Source organism: Salvia splendens, chromosome 22 (assembly GCF_004379255.2).
Source record: "Salvia splendens isolate huo1 chromosome 22, SspV2, whole genome shotgun sequence".
In the NCBI taxonomy this organism is placed as follows: Eukaryota; Viridiplantae; Streptophyta; class Magnoliopsida; order Lamiales; family Lamiaceae; genus Salvia; species Salvia splendens.
The window spans coordinates 19,786,186-19,806,910 of NC_056053.1; the positions used below are offsets into that span (position 1 = coordinate 19,786,186).

General features: G+C 36.1%; 3 protein-coding genes across 3 annotated transcripts; 2 read left to right on the forward strand and 1 right to left on the reverse strand.

Moving 5' to 3' along the window:
• Positions 1-944: 944 nt before the first annotated feature.
• Positions 945-6,475, reverse strand: LOC121786029 (dolichyl-diphosphooligosaccharide--protein glycosyltransferase 48 kDa subunit-like). Its single transcript, XM_042184539.1, has 13 exons — positions 6,090-6,475; positions 5,880-6,016; positions 4,915-5,040; positions 4,598-4,651; positions 4,349-4,465; positions 3,289-3,344; positions 3,161-3,202; positions 2,613-2,688; positions 2,437-2,508; positions 2,224-2,349; positions 2,048-2,152; positions 1,373-1,456; positions 945-1,251 (listed from the first exon to the last, which is right to left on the reverse strand). Exons 1-13 carry the CDS (start codon positions 6,364-6,366, stop codon positions 1,204-1,206), a joined length of 1,320 nt encoding a protein of 439 aa, XP_042040473.1. The 5' UTR covers positions 6,367-6,475; the 3' UTR covers positions 945-1,203.
• A 4,338-nt stretch (positions 6,476-10,813) lies between these two features.
• Positions 10,814-13,134, forward strand: LOC121785765 (BES1/BZR1 homolog protein 2-like). The gene is made up of 2 exons (XM_042184197.1): positions 10,814-11,146; positions 11,788-13,134. The coding sequence occupies exons 1-2, from the start codon at positions 10,919-10,921 to the stop codon at positions 12,490-12,492; spliced, it is 933 nt and encodes a 310-aa protein (XP_042040131.1). The 5' UTR covers positions 10,814-10,918; the 3' UTR covers positions 12,493-13,134.
• Positions 13,135-15,557: 2,423 nt separating this feature from the next.
• LOC121786165 (anthocyanidin 3-O-glucosyltransferase 5-like) lies at positions 15,558-17,232 on the forward strand. The gene has a single exon (XM_042184724.1). The coding sequence runs from the start codon at positions 15,646-15,648 to the stop codon at positions 17,083-17,085; it is 1,440 nt and encodes a 479-aa protein (XP_042040658.1). The 5' UTR covers positions 15,558-15,645; the 3' UTR covers positions 17,086-17,232.
• The last annotated feature ends 3,493 nt before the right edge of the window (positions 17,233-20,725 follow it).

Below are 20,725 nucleotides of genomic sequence, written 5' to 3' on the forward strand. Positions count from 1 at the left end.
ATTACTGTATACATATTAAATTAATTGTACTTGAAATTTAATTTTGTCCCGTCATTAATTTTGAACTTTGATGCTGCATTCATTTACTCCGTTTTTACAATATTGAGCAGTTTTCATTTGAACTCTCCCAAAACATAGTAGTATATACTTATTATTTGTTTTAATATAAGAATCCTATTAAATATAATTAATATCCAAGCAATTTTATTGTATTAAGGAGTATGTTTAACGCTAGTAATAGATAGTACTAGTACTTAATTTCTTCTAATACGTCAAAGTTTTCGTGTAGCTATATTGCTTAATTAAATAATTCGGCAGTTTAGTGATCAATTATTGGCTTTATTTTGGAGCATTGACGTTCATAATAATTAATGATAGTACTTCGCGGGAGAAAATAAAATATACGGTGTCGATTGTATGGGTTTAATATATTTGAACTTGTCAACAACAAATTACGATTATAAAATGACATTATCTCTACTTTACACAAAAATTATCAACAGATAACAGTATAAAATTTCAATTGAAATAAAGAGCAATAATACTCAAGTTAATACGGTCTAGTTGAAACCAGCGAAAATTTGAATAATTTTAATTCTTTTATTGACTTTGATTGAGTTTATAATGCACTTATGAGCCAAATGTTCAATTAATTAAAGGACAATTATTATCTCTATAACATAATGAGCCAAATTTGACCAACAGAAAATGTTAGGACTGCGATTCAGCAATATAATATTCTCCCTGTTCAAAAAATGTGTGTTAAATTTACCATTTCATTTGTTCCACAGAACAAGAATGTATTTTTTTTTTCCTTCTAAAAACTATCCTTTATACCTTTATTTTTTAAACTTATTTATAATAATAACATAAAATAAGCAATTACGAAAGCACCCTGAAAACATGCAAACCGAATAAACTAATAAACCTGTAGCTCACACAACTTAAGCAATAGTTAACAACTTACTCCAATATGATAATGTGATGCTACGAAAATAATTCATCATAGAGATATGGCTAAATCAGTGTGAATCACATGTTTCAAGTAGAAGTATAATTAGAGTACTGTGACCTTTATCTCTATGTATTCAACAATATTTGGCTAAATTTTTACCTGTCTCTTTCCAGAATAGAAGAAAACAAAAAAGATGTGTTTCCTAGTACCATTTCGAAGGTGGAGGAGCTAAATCCATCACAACAGTTCTACTTGTTGTAGAGGTAAACACCGCTGAAGATGAAGAATCCAGCCATCTGCAGTTCAATCATGTATTTAGTAGAAACATCGACATAATTTCCCTGTGCTTCTTGTTAAAGTTAATCATACTTACTAGAAACAAGAGTGAGTGAGTGAGTGAGAGAGAGGGGTGTTTACCATGGAAAATGAAGCTCCATAATATGGAAAAGCTGTCGTGATGAATCTTTCATATTCATTATGCTTGAATGGCCGTACAGGAATCTGCAAAACGATCAAGTCTCATCTGTGACTGTCATTCCTTCATTGGCAAGTTAAATTTAAGCCAAGTAACATATGCATATTCCTTGATGATTAAGAGCAGCTTAGTTGATAAGACAAGCTAAGATGCTTCCCCTCTAACCAATGGATTGGGGTTTCGAGTCACCAATGCCATGGGTTAAATGGAGAACCATTTTTTATCCTTTTTTATTAAATAAATAAACATATGCATATTCCTTGTACTTTTTAACATGTGTTCGTTATTTTCTTATGTCATAGAAACATCTTCTGTAAGTAAACTGGAGTTTTATTTTACTCATCCCAAAATGAAAATGAGAGTGATCCAAATACTCCAAGCTTGGCATAACCGAACATATTAGATTAGTAAGTTCAATCTTATAAACAGGCAATCATGCCTTCCGAGCAAGATGAGCGAATTAGTGTTCTCTACTCCGAATGAGTTTCTGGATACATCTTTCAAATTAGAAATCCAGGTTAGTCTGTTCTCCAATCAAGCAACTAATTCTTATCACTTAATCATGTATTAAGGGCAACTGAAAGCACAAAACAAAATCAGAAATTACTATGACTCACCTGCTTTGAAAGCGATAAACTAGTGTATCCCAGCTTCTGATACTCAACCTTAAACTGGAAAACTCCATAAACATCTGGTACCTTGAATGAAGTGTGATAGAGCCCCTACAACAAAAGTACAAACATGTGAGAGTGCTGGTGTGTTACAATTTTTTTTATAAATTATGAAAAATTACCTTCCCATTTGTTGACAAAGTTTTCAAGACATAGGGGCTCATCATGTAGAACTGCACCTGAACGTCCTTTGAAACATGTGGTACCCAACTACTTCCAGACCATTCAAAAATTTCAACAGAAAATTCCTGCGGGTATATTAATTTAACCAACCAGGGAGAGCTCTTATAATATAAGTGTGCAGAAAGCTTGCTAAAGAAGAATTGCAGGCTAACCAGGTCATCATTGATCCTATACATCGAAGGCTCTTCACTTTCACCAACTTTGTTGTGTCTAAGATTCACAGCCTAGGATTCGAGAACAATCAATTAACTAAAGTTGCCAAAATAGGGTACGACATTCGGTCCTGAATACTGATAACAAGTTACATGGTCAAAAAAATATAGATCACCTTCAAATGACCCCTTTCATGGAAAATCCATTTGCTAAGTTCAGTGATGAACTGTTCATTGCCAGATTTCTCATACCTGCTCACACATTTAAGATATTTGTAAGTCACATCCAGAAATAGAAAAGCCAATGACAGCATAAAATTCTTGGCTTCCTCTAGTATATTATAGTACTATAATTTTAAAGCATTAGATGAAATATAATTTTTTTTTCTTTCACAATTTAGTGAACAAAAACTACAGTCTACAAAACACATCTGTATGCTAGATTTAATTAACTGAGAGTTGATTTTCGATCAGAGGGGTCATTCATACTTTTTATTTTTTAACACTGCCAAAGATTAAAATGCGCTATGCACAGAGACCTCAAGATGGTATGACATTGTTTTTATTCTAAACATGGAATAATTTAGCTTAAAATTTAAGAGAGCTAAAAAAGTTCAATCATATGAGATTACATTACAGATGCAGACTTCAGAAGAAACTAAACAAAGATTATGAACTTTTGCTAGCCACTTTTATTACAAATATAGCAGAGAGCTTCACTCACTTATTCAAACTCCCACTTTTTTGCACTCCTGCTCTGAACAACCTGGTCAGAGATTCAAACCAGCATTAAAAACTCTAGCGAGCTATATCATTAAAAGAACCGATAAGGTGAGATGAATATCTACACACCTGTTGCTGAACATGTCCAATGAACCAGATATCATGATTCGTGCAGCATTCCTAGCCTGCATCAATTCATGTTATTATATAGGGAGAAACTGAATGTCTTTGGCGTCACTTGTACATGTCTATTGTTAATGAAACTAGAGAAATGCATCATAAAAGAAAACATAATAAAATAAGTTGCAAGGAACGAATGATAAAAGCATAATCGTGTAAAGATAGATCAAAGAATCAAAGATCAATGCAACATTAAGAAGACCACCTTTACAACTCCACTAGTGAACCAGTTGATCTTACATTGTAACATGTCCATAGTTTCAAAACAGACAATGCCGAAAATTTGAGGATACAAAAAAAATAAAAAATAATTGTACTCCCTCCATCCTTTAAAAGATGTCATACTTGTGGGGTGGCACAAGTTTTAGGAGGTTTTATTTTGTGTGTTAAGTGAAGTGAGAAAATATAAATTTTATATTAATGTGAGAGTGAACTTTTTCCAAACTGGAAATGTGCCATCTTTAGTAGGAAAACTAAAATGGAAAATGTGACATCTTTTGTGGGACGGAGGGAGTACTAAAGATTTGAAGTAAGGGCTTAGTTGTTTGTTGTTGTAGCTTATCAAGAAATATTTTTTTTCCTAACGAGTAAGGGCTTTGTTGTTTGTGGTTATAGTAGCTTATAGAGAAAGAAGTATAATTTGCTTTCTCATCAATTTTCGAGCAATCAAAATGTTGGTAGAGAGTACATTATTGAAAGGTAAATGGGGAGAAGCAATACAAAACTGCAGGTGGAGTTGGACCACAAAATGATAATCTTACATGAACTGCAAGACAGTTTAATAAGTGATCATGGCCTCAATAAACATCCAATGTTTCTACTTAAGAGCCAAAAGAACATGGTTTGTACTGCAGGGTGCAATTACATTGAAGTATAAAAGAGAGATAGATATATCCAACCGACAACTCAAGCAGGTTCACTAATTAAAAAAATAAAAAACAGATTTTCAGAGTAAGGCAAAGATTTCAACAAGTTATGCATAGAGGGAAAAAACTAAAGAACAAGGAACCTGCACAACTGAGACTAGTGAGATGGCTGTTCCATAGAGTGATGGTGGCTGGCTAGACAGCTTTGAGCTCGGATTAGTGGAATATGAGGAAGGTGATGCAGAAAGAGCTTTTAAAACCTGAAAATTGGATAGAGAACACAGGAAATGGTTATTTTCAGTAACCTGTCGTGGGTTGAAATTAGTATTCAAAAAGTCAGATTACATAACTTTACAGTACTGAACAGACTGAAGTAGTAGGCTTTAACATACCATGCTATTGGCAGGATTAAGTGAATGTCCAATCCCTTTGAAAAGCACAGGAGCCTGTCAAAAATACAACAATTTTACAAAAAAAAGTGCAAAAGAAGTTTGATGCTTGCTTTCTCAGGTTGATCGCATGTATTTTGAAAGACAAGAAAGTGAAGAAACAAGTTCAACAAACACGAGGCCTAAGAAAGAGAATTAAAATTATTGATGGAACACGTGCACACAAGCACTCATGGCATTTACAGGTCAAGTCACTCAGTTGTGTAACGAACTATGTATGATGATACCAGATAGCTAGATGTACACCTCGGAAAACTGACCTCAATTTTCTTGTTTCCAAGAATAACATCAGACTGAATAAAATCATCAGCAGCAATTAAGGTATGATCTCCCTCAGTTTCTGACACAGCATAACTACTGTGATCAACAACAACAGCAGAGGGATCCTGCGCAGCACAAGAATATCACTATCATCTCATATAGAAAGATCATGTTTATAAATATCATAATCAAGATTTAGTAGACATATCTAGAAGGATTTTTTCAGCAGCAAAGCGAATATTTTGGTATAAGTCAGTACAGCAAAAGGATATAAATGATATGCAGTACACTTACATTCAGTAATTTCACCAATGAATTCATATGAGTATTAGGTCTATCCATATGAATGCAGTTAAAACTGCCCAAACTACAGCAACTAATATTGCGCCAACTGGCTTGCATGTACTAAATTCTGACAATAGGCATGTTTTAGTAAACACCTAGCGGTCAAAAAATAGGAAAGATTTTGGTGGATTAGTTGGTCCTAGGAAAATTTTTTTGGAGACAATGCATGCCATAAAAAATGGGCAAAAATGTGCACACACCAAATTTCTCGCTTGACTAGGGGCTTTGTTACTCATACCTAAAGGTTATTATGTTAACACCTGAATAGTGAACACACGACAGCGGATGAAGTTTTAAAACTGAATCAAACACAAAACCCCATTTCATTTCCCATATGACCAACAAAAATAGGTAGCCTTTGCACCAAGATTAATTACTTATGCTAGCTACGTTTTCTTTTCAGTAACTTGGTTTTGAGTTCTAGGCCGATGGAAAGTGCAACACGAATCATAGTTAAGAACCTATAGATAACGGGGGCAGCTATGTATCTCTAAGTTGTTATCTGTATGAGGATTGGACCGTGAGATATGCTTGAATAATTTAACATTCCTCAACTCAAATTCTAGGATCACGTAGTATCAGAATTCAGTGACAAATCTAACAATAAAAAATCACCCACCTCATCAAAATCAACCCCGCATTCAGCAGCAATGTTTCGAATCAAATCCGATGCATTCGCATCCGCCGCCACAATCAAGTCATGGCCAGAATCAACGAAATCCAAAACCCCCTCCACATCCAATGACCCTCCAAAACCTACATAAATCTACATCTATGAGAGAGAGAAGAAAGCGGATTTCTTCATAAAAAACAAATGCAATCAGCTTACGCTCGGTGGAAGGAGATAACAGAATGAGCCCATCGTACATATACTGGCCATATCGCTTGACCGCAATGGCGGGATCGTCTGCGAGCTTGAAATCGAGATCGAAACCTCGGGATTTTAGGGATGAGAAGAACAGGGAATGCGAGGATTTGAGGGAGAGATCGTCGAGCAGAACAAGAATCCGGCGATCCGTGGGGCGATCGACGGAGAAGGAGGAGACGAGGAGCGGAAGGATTGAAATTAGGTTGAGTAGGAGGAAGGCGAATTTGGGCGCTGCCATTTTTAGCTTTGAGCCAAGCAAGGGTTTAGCAGCAGTGAGTCTCTGCGAGTGTAGAATGCGCAAATATGGCCGGCTGTGTTTAACAGTTGACTTGTTTTACGAATTCAATGAAAATCCCTAATTTTCCACTTCACATTTTAACGACCAACTTAATTTTTTTTCTCAAAATTAATGCTCCAACTTCCAACATCTTTTCATCAAGAAAATGTTCAACCTTGATTGAGATTTCGACCAGCTTTTCGTAATTCAATCAAATTAGGAACTCGACATTTATTAACCATCCAAAAATAAATAATTGGAAGGAAATCATTACAAACTGTAATGGTGAATAACTCGTATATGAACAAAATCACACCAAGATAAGGCCTGTGTCCGAGCGGCAGTACTATGTTGTTTGTTGGTACAAACACTTCAAAGCAAGTAATGAGAAATAAATATATCAATTAAAACTTTATATTGAACCTTGCTTATAAGAGCATTCACCATGGGAATTGGGAGCCCTTCCCACCGCCTTCCGGGAAGGCAGCCGGGGAGGCTCCCATTGCAACGGCCGAGCCCTCCCGAGGAGAGAGAAAGCACAGATAGCACGGAAGTGGGATGGCACCTATTGCGCGCTGATTGCCGAGCCCTCCTGATTTTTATTTTCATTTTGTTTTTTTGTTTGAAATTTTTTATTTCTACTCTATATATACAACTCATTGCACTTTATATTTTTAATATTTGATAAACACTAACAATTAAAATGAATTAAATTTGATGGTTATTAGGAGGGTTTAGTGGTGTGACATAAGGTATTTTTTGGAGGGCTGACACCACTGTGAATGTTGTAACTTGTGTGCCATCAGGTTGATAAGGTAGTAAGTTGATGCTTATTCAATTCGATCAATTGTTATTATAGTACCTAAGAGTTTCCTAGTTTGAATGCATTACACTTTGATATATTTGAATTTTATGATGATATTTGAATATTTATTCTTCCCGATTTTAAATAATAGGTTTATCATCGAGGTGCTAGAACATGAAAAAACCTTTTTATATGTCACAGTGACATAGCTGACTACTTATTTCAGATGGTATCCCACCGATTATTTTCTCGCATATTGTAGTTCTTTTCATTGGTTCTTCGAGCCTTTCTTCACTTCACTACTTCAATAGTTAGATGAAGGCTTCTAGCGGTTTCCCTTGAGGCTATATATCCAAACCTAATCATCTTATTACATAATTATTTTATCATCACAATATTCTGAGTTGATTAACAAAAATTACTATAATTGGTTTTGTTTGTCCCTGTTTCACATTTTCCCGATATTTACGAAATAAAATCCTAATTTTCATTTAATTTAGTATCCTTTAATTTATCCTTAATCACAGTTAATCAATTCAAAAACAAAACTGAAAAATTAAAATAATCAAATCCTATTTCCATTTTGTGTATCACTATCCACCTACCTGGCTACCTGAGAGTATCTCCAACCATTACACTAAACTCAAACCCAATTTAGGGTAAATGTCATATTAAATATTAATTTTACTCCAACCATTTACAATAAATTTAAACTCAAAATAATATTCTCCACTCACTTACTTTTCATACTTTTCAATCATATCCATATATTTTATCTAAATTACACCCTTATCCCATAACACTTTATCAATAACTTAAATTAAATTAAATAATATAATAAAATTTATCAATTAATATAACTACATATGAAATTTATTATTGACAATTAATCTTTAATGATTATGTCAATTTTTAAATTAAAATAAACAATCCTTAATATTTATAATTACTCCTATGATTTATGAACGTGTAGAAGTTCTATTGTATGTGTAGTTTTAATTTAACTTCTGTACGTGTAGTGTAATTTAACTTATTAGTTTAACTTTTTCCAATTTAACTAATGTGGCCCAGCCCACTAATTAATAATTAACTAAATATAAACATAATTAAATTAGGTTATTCTTTAATATCATCGTCTTCACGCCGCTCTTCTTCTTCTGTAAGTTTTTCTGTCTCTGTAATTTTAATTTCTCTTCCTTCCTCATTCTATTTTGATAAATATAAATTGATTTGGACTTGAATGCAATAAATCAAAATCTGAAAAGTATTTTTGGTATAGTTTTTGTGTAAATCTAAAGATAGATATTTTTTCTTCAAAAACCTATAATAGGATTGGTTTTGCACTGATATTTCTCTACTGCATTTTAAATTTTGCCGCACTGTTAGATAGGGCTGACAATTTTTGACACGACACGATAACACGACACGAACCGGCACGAAATTAATGGGGTTGGGTCAGAGCTTATTGGGTTCGTGTCCTTATCGGGTCGACCCATTAAGGACACGAAAATTTCGTGTCGTGTTCGTGTCGGGTTCGTGTTATCCGTTAACAATACGTGTTCGTGTCGTGTTCGTGTCGGGTTCGTGTTATCCGTTAACAAATAATATTTTAATATTATTAATTCTTATTATTTTCATTTTTAAATATTTATTAAATTGACACTCATAGTCTCATATGGTCATATCTCATTTAAATCATTTAAATATTTAATCACTTTCCAATACGTGTTGTTATCGTGTCGTGTCGACCCGAAGTGGTTCGTGTCGTTAATGGGTTCGTGTCGTGTTCGTGCCTGAGGGTAGCGGGTCGTGTTAGTGTTCGTGTTTGGGGTTTTCTTAACTGGTCGTGTTCGTGTTTATTGTTATCGTGTTCGTGTCGTTATCGTGTCGACACGATAACGACCCGACACGCACGATTTGCCACCCCTATAGTGTTAGAGATAACACCACATCACAAAATATTTAAGGTGGGCTAAGACTAGCTGGACTTGCTCGTGAGGAACGATTGGGCCATCGAGCCCGAAAGCAAAGCTTAGCCCAAAAATTTTGGGCCACGATTTAAACATAAATACACTAATTTTCGGGCATCTCTCTACAACCCAACCTAGCCCAGCCCAGCCCAGTGTTACAACCGATTCGAGATCTACTCATTGAGTTGAGATAAAGTATCTAGAATATGAATATAACTAAAATGATCGAAACCAATGAAATAAAAAATTTATGGAAATTATAGTGTAATCAATGTTAACCTTGGTTTGATTGATAAAAGACGCATGCATATTTATGATTTATGTATAAGTTGATAAAGTCAAAAGAGACGCATAACGATAAGAGAAATATTTATTGCTATATTTTATCAAGGGTATGAATAATGAATGCATTAAATTAAATAGAAGAAAGATAAAGGCATTGAACGTGGAATCATGCACGTGCGGTGGGGTGGTTGGGTGGTCACCCATTTTCTTATTCAAGCTTTGTTGTAAAGGATAAGTTCAATGAATTGGACCATTGCTACATGTGACAGCTCGACTTTATTTTTTGTTTTCATTTTTCAGATCAAGAAGTTTTTGGATTGTACAAATTTCATATTAGTAGGTTAGTTCTAACTGTTTTTGTATAATTGTATTGAAGCTTTGACCACCATTAATTCTGTCACTTGACCTATAATATGATGAAAACCTACAAGTTAAATTTTGATCACCCCTTTAAATCCCTCTTAAATAAAAAATGTTACTCCGTATTAACTACGCCATATATCAGTCGAAATTATATGCACCGTTCGCATTTATTGGTTTAGGTGAGAGCGGCGATTTATTATAAAGGCAACACACGTTTGAAGTTGATGAACTAAAATTAAAAGCATTTAGACATATATTATGCAATAGTAGTGTATAAAAATTTGTCACATCAATTACCATTTGCCAGCTTGCTTCATCCCGCACGTGCCTTTGGCTGTTCTGCTGCCCTTTTTATGTATAAATAATGCATTTATATTTAATCTTATTGTTAGGTTCATAATTTTGTTAATTAACTAAAATAGTAAAGAAGCGTGGCATTTCGGCCATTACCGCGTTTATTTCCAAAAGTGGGGCCCAATCTCTCTATTATTTACTCCATCTCCGAATATATGCGTGTGGCCATAAACTCCAGCTTATTACTATTATAAATTATTTATGTCTCCAAATTATATTTTGATATTATTATGTTTTTAAGGGGAGTCCCATTATATAATGTTATTGTAATGTTGCCACCAATGTGCAGGAGATATATTTATTAGTTTCATTTGAGCCAAAAAGTCTAAATACTACTAGTGTAAGATAATAATTTATGTAATAATTAATATACATAAATCAATTTAAATTATAAAATACTAAAAATTCCAATGATATAGTAATGCAATTTATACATTAGAGTAATTGCAGTGAAGCGAGGATTTACGGCAAATTTTCCGAGTTATTAAGTTATTCATTATTCCGAGTAGCATAGGTCGACTTGGTCATCCAATTATTCCGCTAAATTAAAAAATAAAAATAAAATTTATAGGTGAAGGGACACGGGAGGAAATAAATTAAAAATAAAAAAAGGAAATAGAGAAATTAGCAATAAAGCGTAGAGTGGAGCGTGCCCACCATGTCCTAATTGCGTCCCCTACAACTACTGCTCCAACCTCAATAATTCACACGCGGTGGAGGCGTTTTCCGGCGGCCAATGACTGCTTGTGGTTCATCGACCGGGCGCCAGCCCACCTGGAAGGAGAGGGAGAACAACAAGCGAAGAGAGCGCCGGAGGAGAGCCGTCGCCGCCAAGATCTACACCGGTCTCCGAGCTCAGGGCAATTACAGGCTCCCCAAGCACTGCGACAACAATGAAGTGCTCAAGGCTCTCTGCCGTGAAGCTGGCTGGGTTGTCGAGGAGGATGGAACCACTTATCGTAAGGTCGGTCAATCGCCGATCGCTATTCAATTTCTATTTTTTCCCCTTTTCGGGGATCAGTTTTCTATCCCTTGGTTTATTTATTGTCGATTACTCTTGGTTCAGATGATTTAGCAAAATTGGTGGTTTTTGCTCTGTTTATGTTAATTTATGCTTTTAGATCTGATCTAGGAAGTATGCCTTTAGTGATTTAGTAAGAATTAATTCTCATTTACTTTTGTGCTCGAGTTCGGTTTTGATGTTCTGCCGTTTCTAGAATTGTCGAAAAGAGGTGTACTATAATTTTTTGGGGGCAAATTTTAATTTTTACCATGGGGAATTTTGTTTATTTAACTTGTCTTTTTGTGTGGTTATTGTTGAAGAAGATTAGGATAATACTTGAATTTCTCAGTCTCATGTTTTGATCTGAAATGAGAGGATCCTCTAAATGTTGAGCTGAAGTGATTATGCTTCTTGCTCGATTTGCGAATAAGCGGTTTTCTGAATTTCCCAATACACTCACCATGTGTTAATTTGACTTCAAAATCTCTGTTTGTGAATAAGTATTGAATTTGTGGATTTTCTTAATCATCAATATCTTGTTCATATGGTAATATTGAGTCGTAAATGATGATGCTAACCGTGACTTGTATTCTACTGTTCAGGGATGTAAGCCACCACAAGGTGATACTGTGATGATTTCTGCGAATAACAGTGTATGCTCATCAATGCAACCAAGCCCGAATTCTTCAGCATTCCCCAGTCCTATACCTTCTTATCAAGCAAGCCCGACATCTTCATCCTTTCCAAGTCCCTCACGTGATGGAAACCCGACCTCCTACATTTTACCTTTCCTTCACAACTTTTCAATCCCCTCCGCCCTTCCTCCTCTACGTATATCCAATAGTGCTCCTGTTACGCCGCCTCTCTCTTCTCCTACTAGAAACTCAAAGCTTAAGCTTAATTGGGAATCTATACCCAAAGGTCCCCTCAATTCTTTTGTCCCCTCTATTTTTGCTGCCTCTGCCCCCTCCAGTCCTACTCGTCGTAGGCGTTTTACACCTGCCCCAATTCCAGAATGCGATGAGTCTGATATCTCTGTAGCTGATTCTGCACGCTGGGTAAGCTTCCAGACGGGTTCATCCGCAGTTACTCCCGCATCACCAACTTATAATCTTGTGAAACCTGTGGCTCAGCAAACTTGCCTCCATGAGGGTCAAATTGGGTGGGGAGCAGTGGCAAAGAGGGCACGAGGCTCTGATTTTGAGTTTGCAAATGGCGCAGTGAAGGCGTGGGAAGGTGAAATGATTCATGAAGTAGGAATGGATGATTTGGAGCTAACACTTGGGAGTGGAAAAGCGCAGGCTTAATCTCCCACTGCTCCTAAACAGATAAGCTACATGAAAGAAACAATGTGTCTTCTTGCTTAACTATCATAGCCAGAGATATGACATGGTTCTTGGATATCTGAAATCTTTTCGCCTCAACTGCTAATATCGTCTCAGCCAATGATAGAAAGAGGATTCTGGAAGCTCAGTTTATGGTGCTGGGGTAAGAGGAAATTTGTTTTAGACATCCACGGCACACACGCAGAAAATGGAAGATTGGAAATGTGGTATACTCATCAATCAGGTAGAGTGCCTGCCTCTGTACAAAGAAACATGAGTTTGAAAAAGTTATTTATTTTGATTGCTCAATGATGGGCTTTCTGCTAATCATGAGCATCTACGTCATGGGGCTCGAGTTGAAGGCAGAAGACACATTAGAAAGTTTTTAATAGTTCTACATTCTTGAATTTGTGCAGCTCATTGCATTGCTTCTACATTCACATGTGTAATATTTCTAGTGTAGTTATGCAGACAACCAGTAGATGCTAGGTAGTGTGTTATCTACCATCTGTCCATCTCTCATCTCTGTGTTTGGTTCTAATGTCACACACTCACTGCTTTAAAACCTCTGTAATTGTTGTCTTTATTTAATTCAGGTATAAAAAGTACTAGTATTTCACTAAATATAGCATTTCTAGTAGTATCATTTTTATGCTAGCTGTTTGCCATGGATTCTGCATATATAGCTCATTTAGTTAAAACTTGTATGAAAGTGAGATCTTGCATCAAATTTCATAACAAGAGTTGTCAAGACTCAAGACCCAAGGCTGGTGGAACTTAGTAAACTGATGCCTGACCCAGCCCAGGCCCATCATTGAAGTGGACTCAGCTGATTTGAATTTCTTTTATAAATCTGTGTTCTGTCCACTCCGGATCCATTTAGCAAGTGAGTTGGGTTGTAGTGTTGCAATTTTTTTCATTCATATATATTTTTAATTAAATAGCAGTATTACTCTATACAAATAGGGCCAAATAGAAGATTAAGTTATTTATAAATCTTCTATTTCTAATTGCAGTTCTCATATAATTGTTGGATAATTACATGAATATTTATCAAGTAAAATATGCATGTTTAAATTATTTTATTAAAGTTCGATATAGTTATGAACACCTAAAAGATCAATTATGCACATATTTGTTGTTCAAAATAATAAAAAAAATTCAAAGTGATTTATCAATATGACTAATGACTGGGGGATCCTCCTACTGTGGGATAAAACACAGCACATGATGTTGTGGTACTAAACGACGCAGTTTTACATAAATAACATCAGTTTTATTGCACTTAATAATCGCGCCAACATTTATATTAATTCTTTTTTCCTTTCCCTCTTATTTTTATGTGCGTATGATAATTTCATCATCTTTCTTTCACCACACTGTTATCTAATTTTCTCAAAACAATCTAATAATAAGATATTGCCTTTCTCTCTCATTTTTATGTGCATATGATAATTTCATCTTCTTCATATTTTTCTTGTTCGCTGCTTTTGCGTGTGAAATTTTGATTATTGGGTTGATTTCTTGAGCAATGTTGAAGTTATATATATTTTGTGTATTAAATTTTATTATATATATATATATTAAAGTTATGATTGTTCAGAGCCATGGCCCCCCTCAGACTTCATTGTAAGTCTACACCTGAACGATGGTGTTGTGGCCCTTGCAGGTGCAGCCATAAGCTATGTCGTATGAAATCAATTTTATTGCGACGGGACGAAAAAAGTGAGTCATCTTAAATGAAATGGAGGAAATTATAATTTTTAATAATTTAATGAGGATTTTTAAAAGTAACATTAATTAATTTGTGGTAAGATCTTCTCTCCCCTCATTAGTCAATGTATTAATAACCGTACGAAGAAATGCAAAAAGAAATATAATTAATTAATGTGATAGTTTTAATCTTAGTATAGGAGACCATACTACTCTCCGTTTATACATTCATTAATTAATGTGCATTATGTGCTCCCCCATCCAATAAATCTTTTTCTACTTTTGGCGGTCCAACAAAAATAGTCATCTTTCATTTTTTGTCAAATTTTTCTATCTTATGAGGTGGGTCGCATTCTCAACTAAAAATACTTCAAGCACTTTTTATTTCTACTTCTCTTTTACTTTATTAATTTTGCACTAAAACACGTGTCATCCCAAAATTCCTATTTTTATGAGACGGAAGGTATTAATTATTGTATAAAGAGATGTAAGAAGAAATGTACGCACTAGTTTAAAGTGAATATTGCAAATCGTATTGTAGAAGTAACTGATTGAATATTTTCTGGGTCTGCCATTGACCACCACTCCCCATTTGAGGAGATGAGGAAGGTGAGTGGTGAGCTAGCTTGCCTTCTTTCACTTCATTGTGTGACGTCCATCTAGTAACCTCTTGCAACGCAACCCTTGCTCATTTCATCCATCCGAAACGAGTCATAAAATTTTTGTTGTTGATTTCATGATTTATATGACTCCGATGTGATGACACCACATAAGTACATATGGTTGCCCTAGTTTTGAAGTTTTCGCCCCAACTGAGGTCTGTAAAACGAATAGCTAGGACCTCTCATATTAAATCTTTAAGCTCCCCACTCTTAATAAAGATGGTTGGTTGTTGTTAAACATCATAGTATCATTTAAAACCTAATCAATAAGATTAATTTCTTGCGTGAGGTTGTTTGATTCGGACAATAATCTAATAAGGGACCTATAGCTAATTGTGCGTTTTGAGTTAAAAACCCCTCTGTCCCAATTCCAAACGCCAAAATAAATTCAACATTTGTTTTCCGTTATCTTTCCAAGTTCAGGGTACGTACAAAAGGTAGATATGTTTTAATATCACATGATAAAGTATCCGTATCATATATAGTAAATATACGATATGCTAGTATAGTACTTAGTACTATTAGAATAGTAGTTCATCAAATGAAATATTTCCAAATGAAATATTGTCAATTCGACATATGATTTTATGTAATGTTAGATAACACAAAATAAAGTAGAGTGATGTTTACTATGTTTAAAAAGATGTTAATTAGAGTTGGACATTGAAAAAAGAAAATGTGTCGTGGAGTATAAAATACCACCATCCCATTCTGTTTCTGTTTCTGCACAGAAACAAACACACAAGAAGAAGAAAAAGAAATGGATAGCTCCAACTCCACCTCTGCCAATCTTCACGTTGCAATACTATCAAGTCCCGGGATGGGCCACCTCATCCCGGTCGTCCTTCTCAGCAACCGCCTCGCCACCCACCATTGCGTCACGGTCACCGTCCTTCGAGTGACCACCACCGTCTCCCCACCTGAGTCAAACCTCCTGAAAATCCCCCTCCACCCACTAGTCAACATTCTGGAGCTCCCTCCCGCCGACATTTCTCACCTGGTCGATTCCTCCGCCAAAATCGTCACCCAGCTCTGCCTCATGGTCCGCGTGTCCCTCCCCTCCATCCGCTCCGCCATGACAAACCGCCGTCCCCACGCTCTCTTCGTCGACCTCTTCTCCACCGAGGCCCTTCCCATCGCCGCCGAGTTCAACATCCCCAACTACGTCTACGTCCCTTCCAACGCCTGGTTCACTGCTCTGCTTGCATACAGTCCCATTCTCCACCAACAATTTTCAGAAGAGTATGTTAACCAAACAGACCCTATCCGTATCCCGGGCTGCAAACCAGTCCGACCGGAGGACTTAGTCGACCCGATGTTGGACCAGAAAGACCAGCAGTACGACGAGTATCTCAAGATAGGCGAAAACATCCCTTCATCCGATGGGATTTTGATCAATTCTTGGGTTGATTTGGAACCCGAAACCCTCCAAGCTTTTGCAGAGAACCGGTCTGTGATCAACATCTTGGTTTACCCGGTCGGACCGCTTGTGAGAGAATCTAAACCGGACCACCGGTCTTCCGAGCTGGTCCAATGGCTGGACCGGCAACCGGATGAATCGGTGGTGTTGGCGTCGTTCGGAAGTGGGGGAGTGTTGCCGCAGAAACAAATGACAGAGCTGGCTTGGGGGCTGGAGCTGAGCCGGCAGAGATTTGTTTGGGTGGTCCGCCGCCCCACGGGAGGCCCCGTGGATAACGCGTTTCTCAGGGTGACCAACGGCGGCGAGGGTGAGGATTCCAAGCCGGATTACTTGCCGGAGGGCTTTCTCACTCGGACCAAAGATGTAGGGTTTCTGGTATCCAACTGGGCCCCGCAGGCGGAGATACTGAGCCATCCTGCGGTGGGAGGGTTTGTGTCGCACTGTGGATGGAACTCGACTCTGGAGAGCATTGCCAGTGGGGTGCCGTTGATCGCTTGGCCGCTTTACGCGGAGCAGAGGATGAATGCGGCCCTCTTGGCGGAGGAGGTCGGCGTGGCGCTGAGGCCGCGGGCGCTGGCGACGTCGGAGGTAGTGGGAAGGGAGGAGATAGAGGCGATGGTGAAGGCGTTGATGGAGGGAGAGGAAGGTGGGCGTTTGAGGGAGAAGGCTAAGCAGCTGAAGAAGAGTGGGGCTGAGTCTCTCAAGCATGGTGGGCCATCTTACATATCCATGTGTGATTTGCTTGCCAAGATAGCTTCTATAAACAATGTAATTTCGTAATTTTGATGCATACTTACTATTACTACTAGTAGTACTATTTAAGATAGGACGCAGTATCTCCAATTATGCATGTGCATTTTCGTGACTCATAGTTGTATGTTTGACATATCGGTTTGAGTTACATTATAAAATTCCTAATATATTCCACTCGTTGCAGTCGAGATTGGCTTTGCAAATTCCCTGCCATAATTAGCAGAAAGAAAATTTTCAAGATGTGAAAAAATAAGAAAAAGCATTTGGAAGTTTAATGCTCTATATTATTCATTGATGTTACTTGTATAACTTTTTTTATATAGATATAGCAAAAAAATTTATCTAAAGATTCAACATATTATTCAATCTCCCCATTATTTATTCAAATATGTTGAAGACTCAGATTAGATACTTTTCAGATTTCAAGTAGAGTGTATATTTTTTAAGTGATTTTGAATTTTGAAACCAGTTTTATTCATAAATTTAGTTTGTTAATTATAATTTGGTATGGACTTTAGTGGTTATTATGAAACTCTATCTTTGTTAGCATTGAATGATGCGATATTTTAGGGATTTTCAATTTTAATATTTTGATTAATCGGTTCAATTAAGTTTTAATTTAAAATATTCTAGTTTATCGATTCGAAACCAAACAAAAAATCAAATGCTCACTCTGTTGTACTAGTAACAATTGTGAATGAATTATTTAATTATATACATAATTTTAAATTTCGAAATGCAATATACATCATAATCAAAGTTTCTTTCCGAGCCATATTAAAATTTAAAATTTAAACTTCTGTGATACATTAATATAAATTATTCTGAAAATAAACTTTTGTCCTCGTTTTATCCTATTGGCCCCGTTTTTCTCTGCCATTTTCTATTTTACCTTCCGCCTTCTGCATTGACAGAGACCAATCGACGTAGCAGGAAAGGCAAGGTAACCAACTTAGTCCAGTATTTTGAAAATTATGGTAGACAATTTATTGATGTTTATTGCTCTTTTTGCGTCGTTCTCGTCTTGTATGAGAATGCCCAGTTCTTTCTTGACTAACTGTGGATGTTGTCTACGTCGTTTCTCGTCTTGTATGATAATGTCTAATTCTTTTTTGACTAAATGTGCATTCTTATCTCCTACTAGTAAAGATGAAAATTTTTGAAACATGAGTTTTAATATAGAGTAAAGGTCAAAAATGGTCCTAAACATCTAGCCAGAATACGAATTTTGTTCAAAACATTCACTTTTTGAAAATCTGGCCCTAAACATTTGAAATCGTTATCGAAGTGGTCATAATTTGACGGAACCGTTAATTTCTGACGGCCAGCACCCAATTAATGATTTTTTTACTTAATTAGTACTAGTATAATGATACATAATAATTTAATGGAGCAGCGACGATGAGCTCATGGAGCAGCAATACTGCTCAACTAACAACGAGCTGGCAGAGGCGACGGAAGCGAAACCATCTTCCAGCAACAACGACGACGTCGGCGGATAGATAACAACCCCAGACCACTGAGAAAGAAAATTGTGAGAGAGATGAGGAGGACCGAAAGGAATGGGTGTTGATGGCGACAACAATGGTGGACGATGGCGGTTTTGATCTCGGACAGCAGCAATGCAGAGAAACACACGATGACGGCGAGTTGTGGAGGAGCTAGGAGAGAGAGAGAGAGACGCGAGGAGGTTGAGCGACGGAGAAAAGAAGAGGGAGAGAGCCCGATTTAGGAAGAACGAAAGAGAGATGGAGTCGATTTAGGAATTTACTTTTTAAATTTTTTATTTAATTTTGTTTAATTACTCCCTCCGTCTCATGTTACTTGAGGCGTTTCTTTTCGACGCGGGATTTAAAAAAATTGTGTTTATTGAATTAAATAAAGATAAAATAAGGTAGATGAGAGAATAAAGTAAGAGAGGGGAGAGATACTGAAGTAAAAAGAAAGAATAAAATATGTGAGATTAAATGTTTTGTTTTTAGTCAAAAAGAGAAATGATTCAAGTAACTTGGGACATTCTAAAATGGAATACGACTCAAGTAACTTGGGACGGAGGGAGTATTAATTAAGTTAAAAAACCATTAATTAGGCGTTGACCTTTAGTTTGTGACGGAATTGTAAAAAAAGGACAACTTCAAAAACGATCTCAAATGTTTAGGACCACTTCGATAACGATTTCAAATGTTTAGGCCTCGATTTTCAAAAAGTGAATGTTTTGGACCAAATTCATATTCTGACTATATGTTTAGGATCAATTTTGATCTTTACTATTTAATATAATATAAAAAGAAAGAAAAAAATGATTGAAATATTATTAGTGGAGAATGGGTGAGATCTTATCAGATAAGAAAATTTCTTAAAGTGAGAGTATATAATTTTAAAAGATGAAATCAAAATAGAATTAGTTTTTATTCTTAATGAAGGGAGGTATTTGTCTTAATGAATTAGTGTGATTTCAGACATATATATTGTGTGCCCAAATAAGGAGCCCGTGGCAGAAATTTGTTGATGTTTGTTGGTCTCTTTTTTATCTAAAATATCTCTATAATTATATTTAAGGGAAACCACTACTTAAATGCATAATTAGAGAACACTAATTTAGTTTACTAAGAGTGATTTAGTTCATTATAGGAAGTAGTGAACCACAACGTCTTTACAGTGAACTAAATCATTCACGAAGTAAATACTTCACTATAATGGTGTTTTGGTTCACTCCTTCCTATAGTGAACTAAATCACTCTTATAGTGAACTAAATCACTCTTGTAGTGAACTAGATCATTTTAATCTAATGGCTGTGATTTATTCTCTAATTATACACTTAATATTATTTATACTTTGATCATGTCACTATATCTATATAGTGTTGTAATTATTTGTCCTATTCTGTTAGGTTTTGTACCAACCGAGTATATAGGTACGTGTTTCTTGATTCTCTTGTGCTGATAAAGCGAGTATAACCAATGGTCCAACTGTCAAACTTTTTACTATATTTTTTGTATTTCTTGATTCTCTTTTGCTGATAAATAGATTTAAGCCCAGGAGTTTTTCATCCTAAGAGACAAGGCAACGTTGTAATATCTTGTATATAATGTATTAAATTACGTAAAATCTATTGGGAGTTGGATCGCAAATATTTTTCTGAAATTTACGAATGAGAATACCCAAAAATAGAAAAATGAATAAACTGAAACCAAACAAGGGTCCTGAATTTTTTTTTGCCGGAGAGAACTTGGAGTTTGGTGAAAAGGATGAAGACAACTCGCCTCTTGTTGTGGGAGTTCATCGATGAAGGCTACGTTGATGTGAGCACAAATCGTTTGGTGGTTCAAATAAAGGAGATCTCGATTCCAAAGCATTTTATGAGGTGTTCAGTTTGTGTGATATATGTGCCCAGTTTTGGGTCCATTTTTGCCGAAATTCTTGTGTTCAGTTTCTATGGTTTGTTTCTGTCAAGCCCAAGATATGGGGTCTCAGCCCGCACTATTCATGCGAAATGCTCAAGAATTAAAACAAGACAAATGCTTGTATACATATCTGAGAGCTCAACTTATGGATGATTTGTAGGCGAAATAACTTCCTTACTCCTTAGCACTTGGAATGAGGAAAAATAATTGGAGTGTTTCCCGTCATTTTAGGAGCCCCAAATCTGATGCCAAACGGGCTCAC

What these genes read in the sequence shown, in the direction of transcription:
- LOC121786165 (XM_042184724.1), top strand. Translation starts at nt 15,646, where the DNA reads ATGGATAGCTCCAACTCCACCTCTGCCAATCTTCACGTTGCAATACTA.
- LOC121786029 (XM_042184539.1), bottom strand. Translation starts at nt 6,366, where the DNA reads ATGGCAGCGCCCAAATTCGCCTTCCTCCTACTCAACCTAATTTCAATC. An exon ending in AAAAGTGGGAGTTTGAATAA is followed by an intron (nt 2,689 to 3,160) that starts GTGAGTGAAGCT and finishes ATGTGTGAGCAG; the next exon opens with GTATGAGAAATCTGGCAATG. An exon ending in GTTTATCGCTTTCAAAGCAG is followed by an intron (nt 1,457 to 2,047) that starts GTGAGTCATAGT and finishes ATCGTTTTGCAG; the next exon opens with ATTCCTGTACGGCCATTCAA.
- LOC121785765 (XM_042184197.1), top strand. Translation starts at nt 10,919, where the DNA reads ATGACTGCTTGTGGTTCATCGACCGGGCGCCAGCCCACCTGGAAGGAG. An exon ending in ATGGAACCACTTATCGTAAG is followed by an intron (nt 11,147 to 11,787) that starts GTCGGTCAATCG and finishes TCTACTGTTCAG; the next exon opens with GGATGTAAGCCACCACAAGG.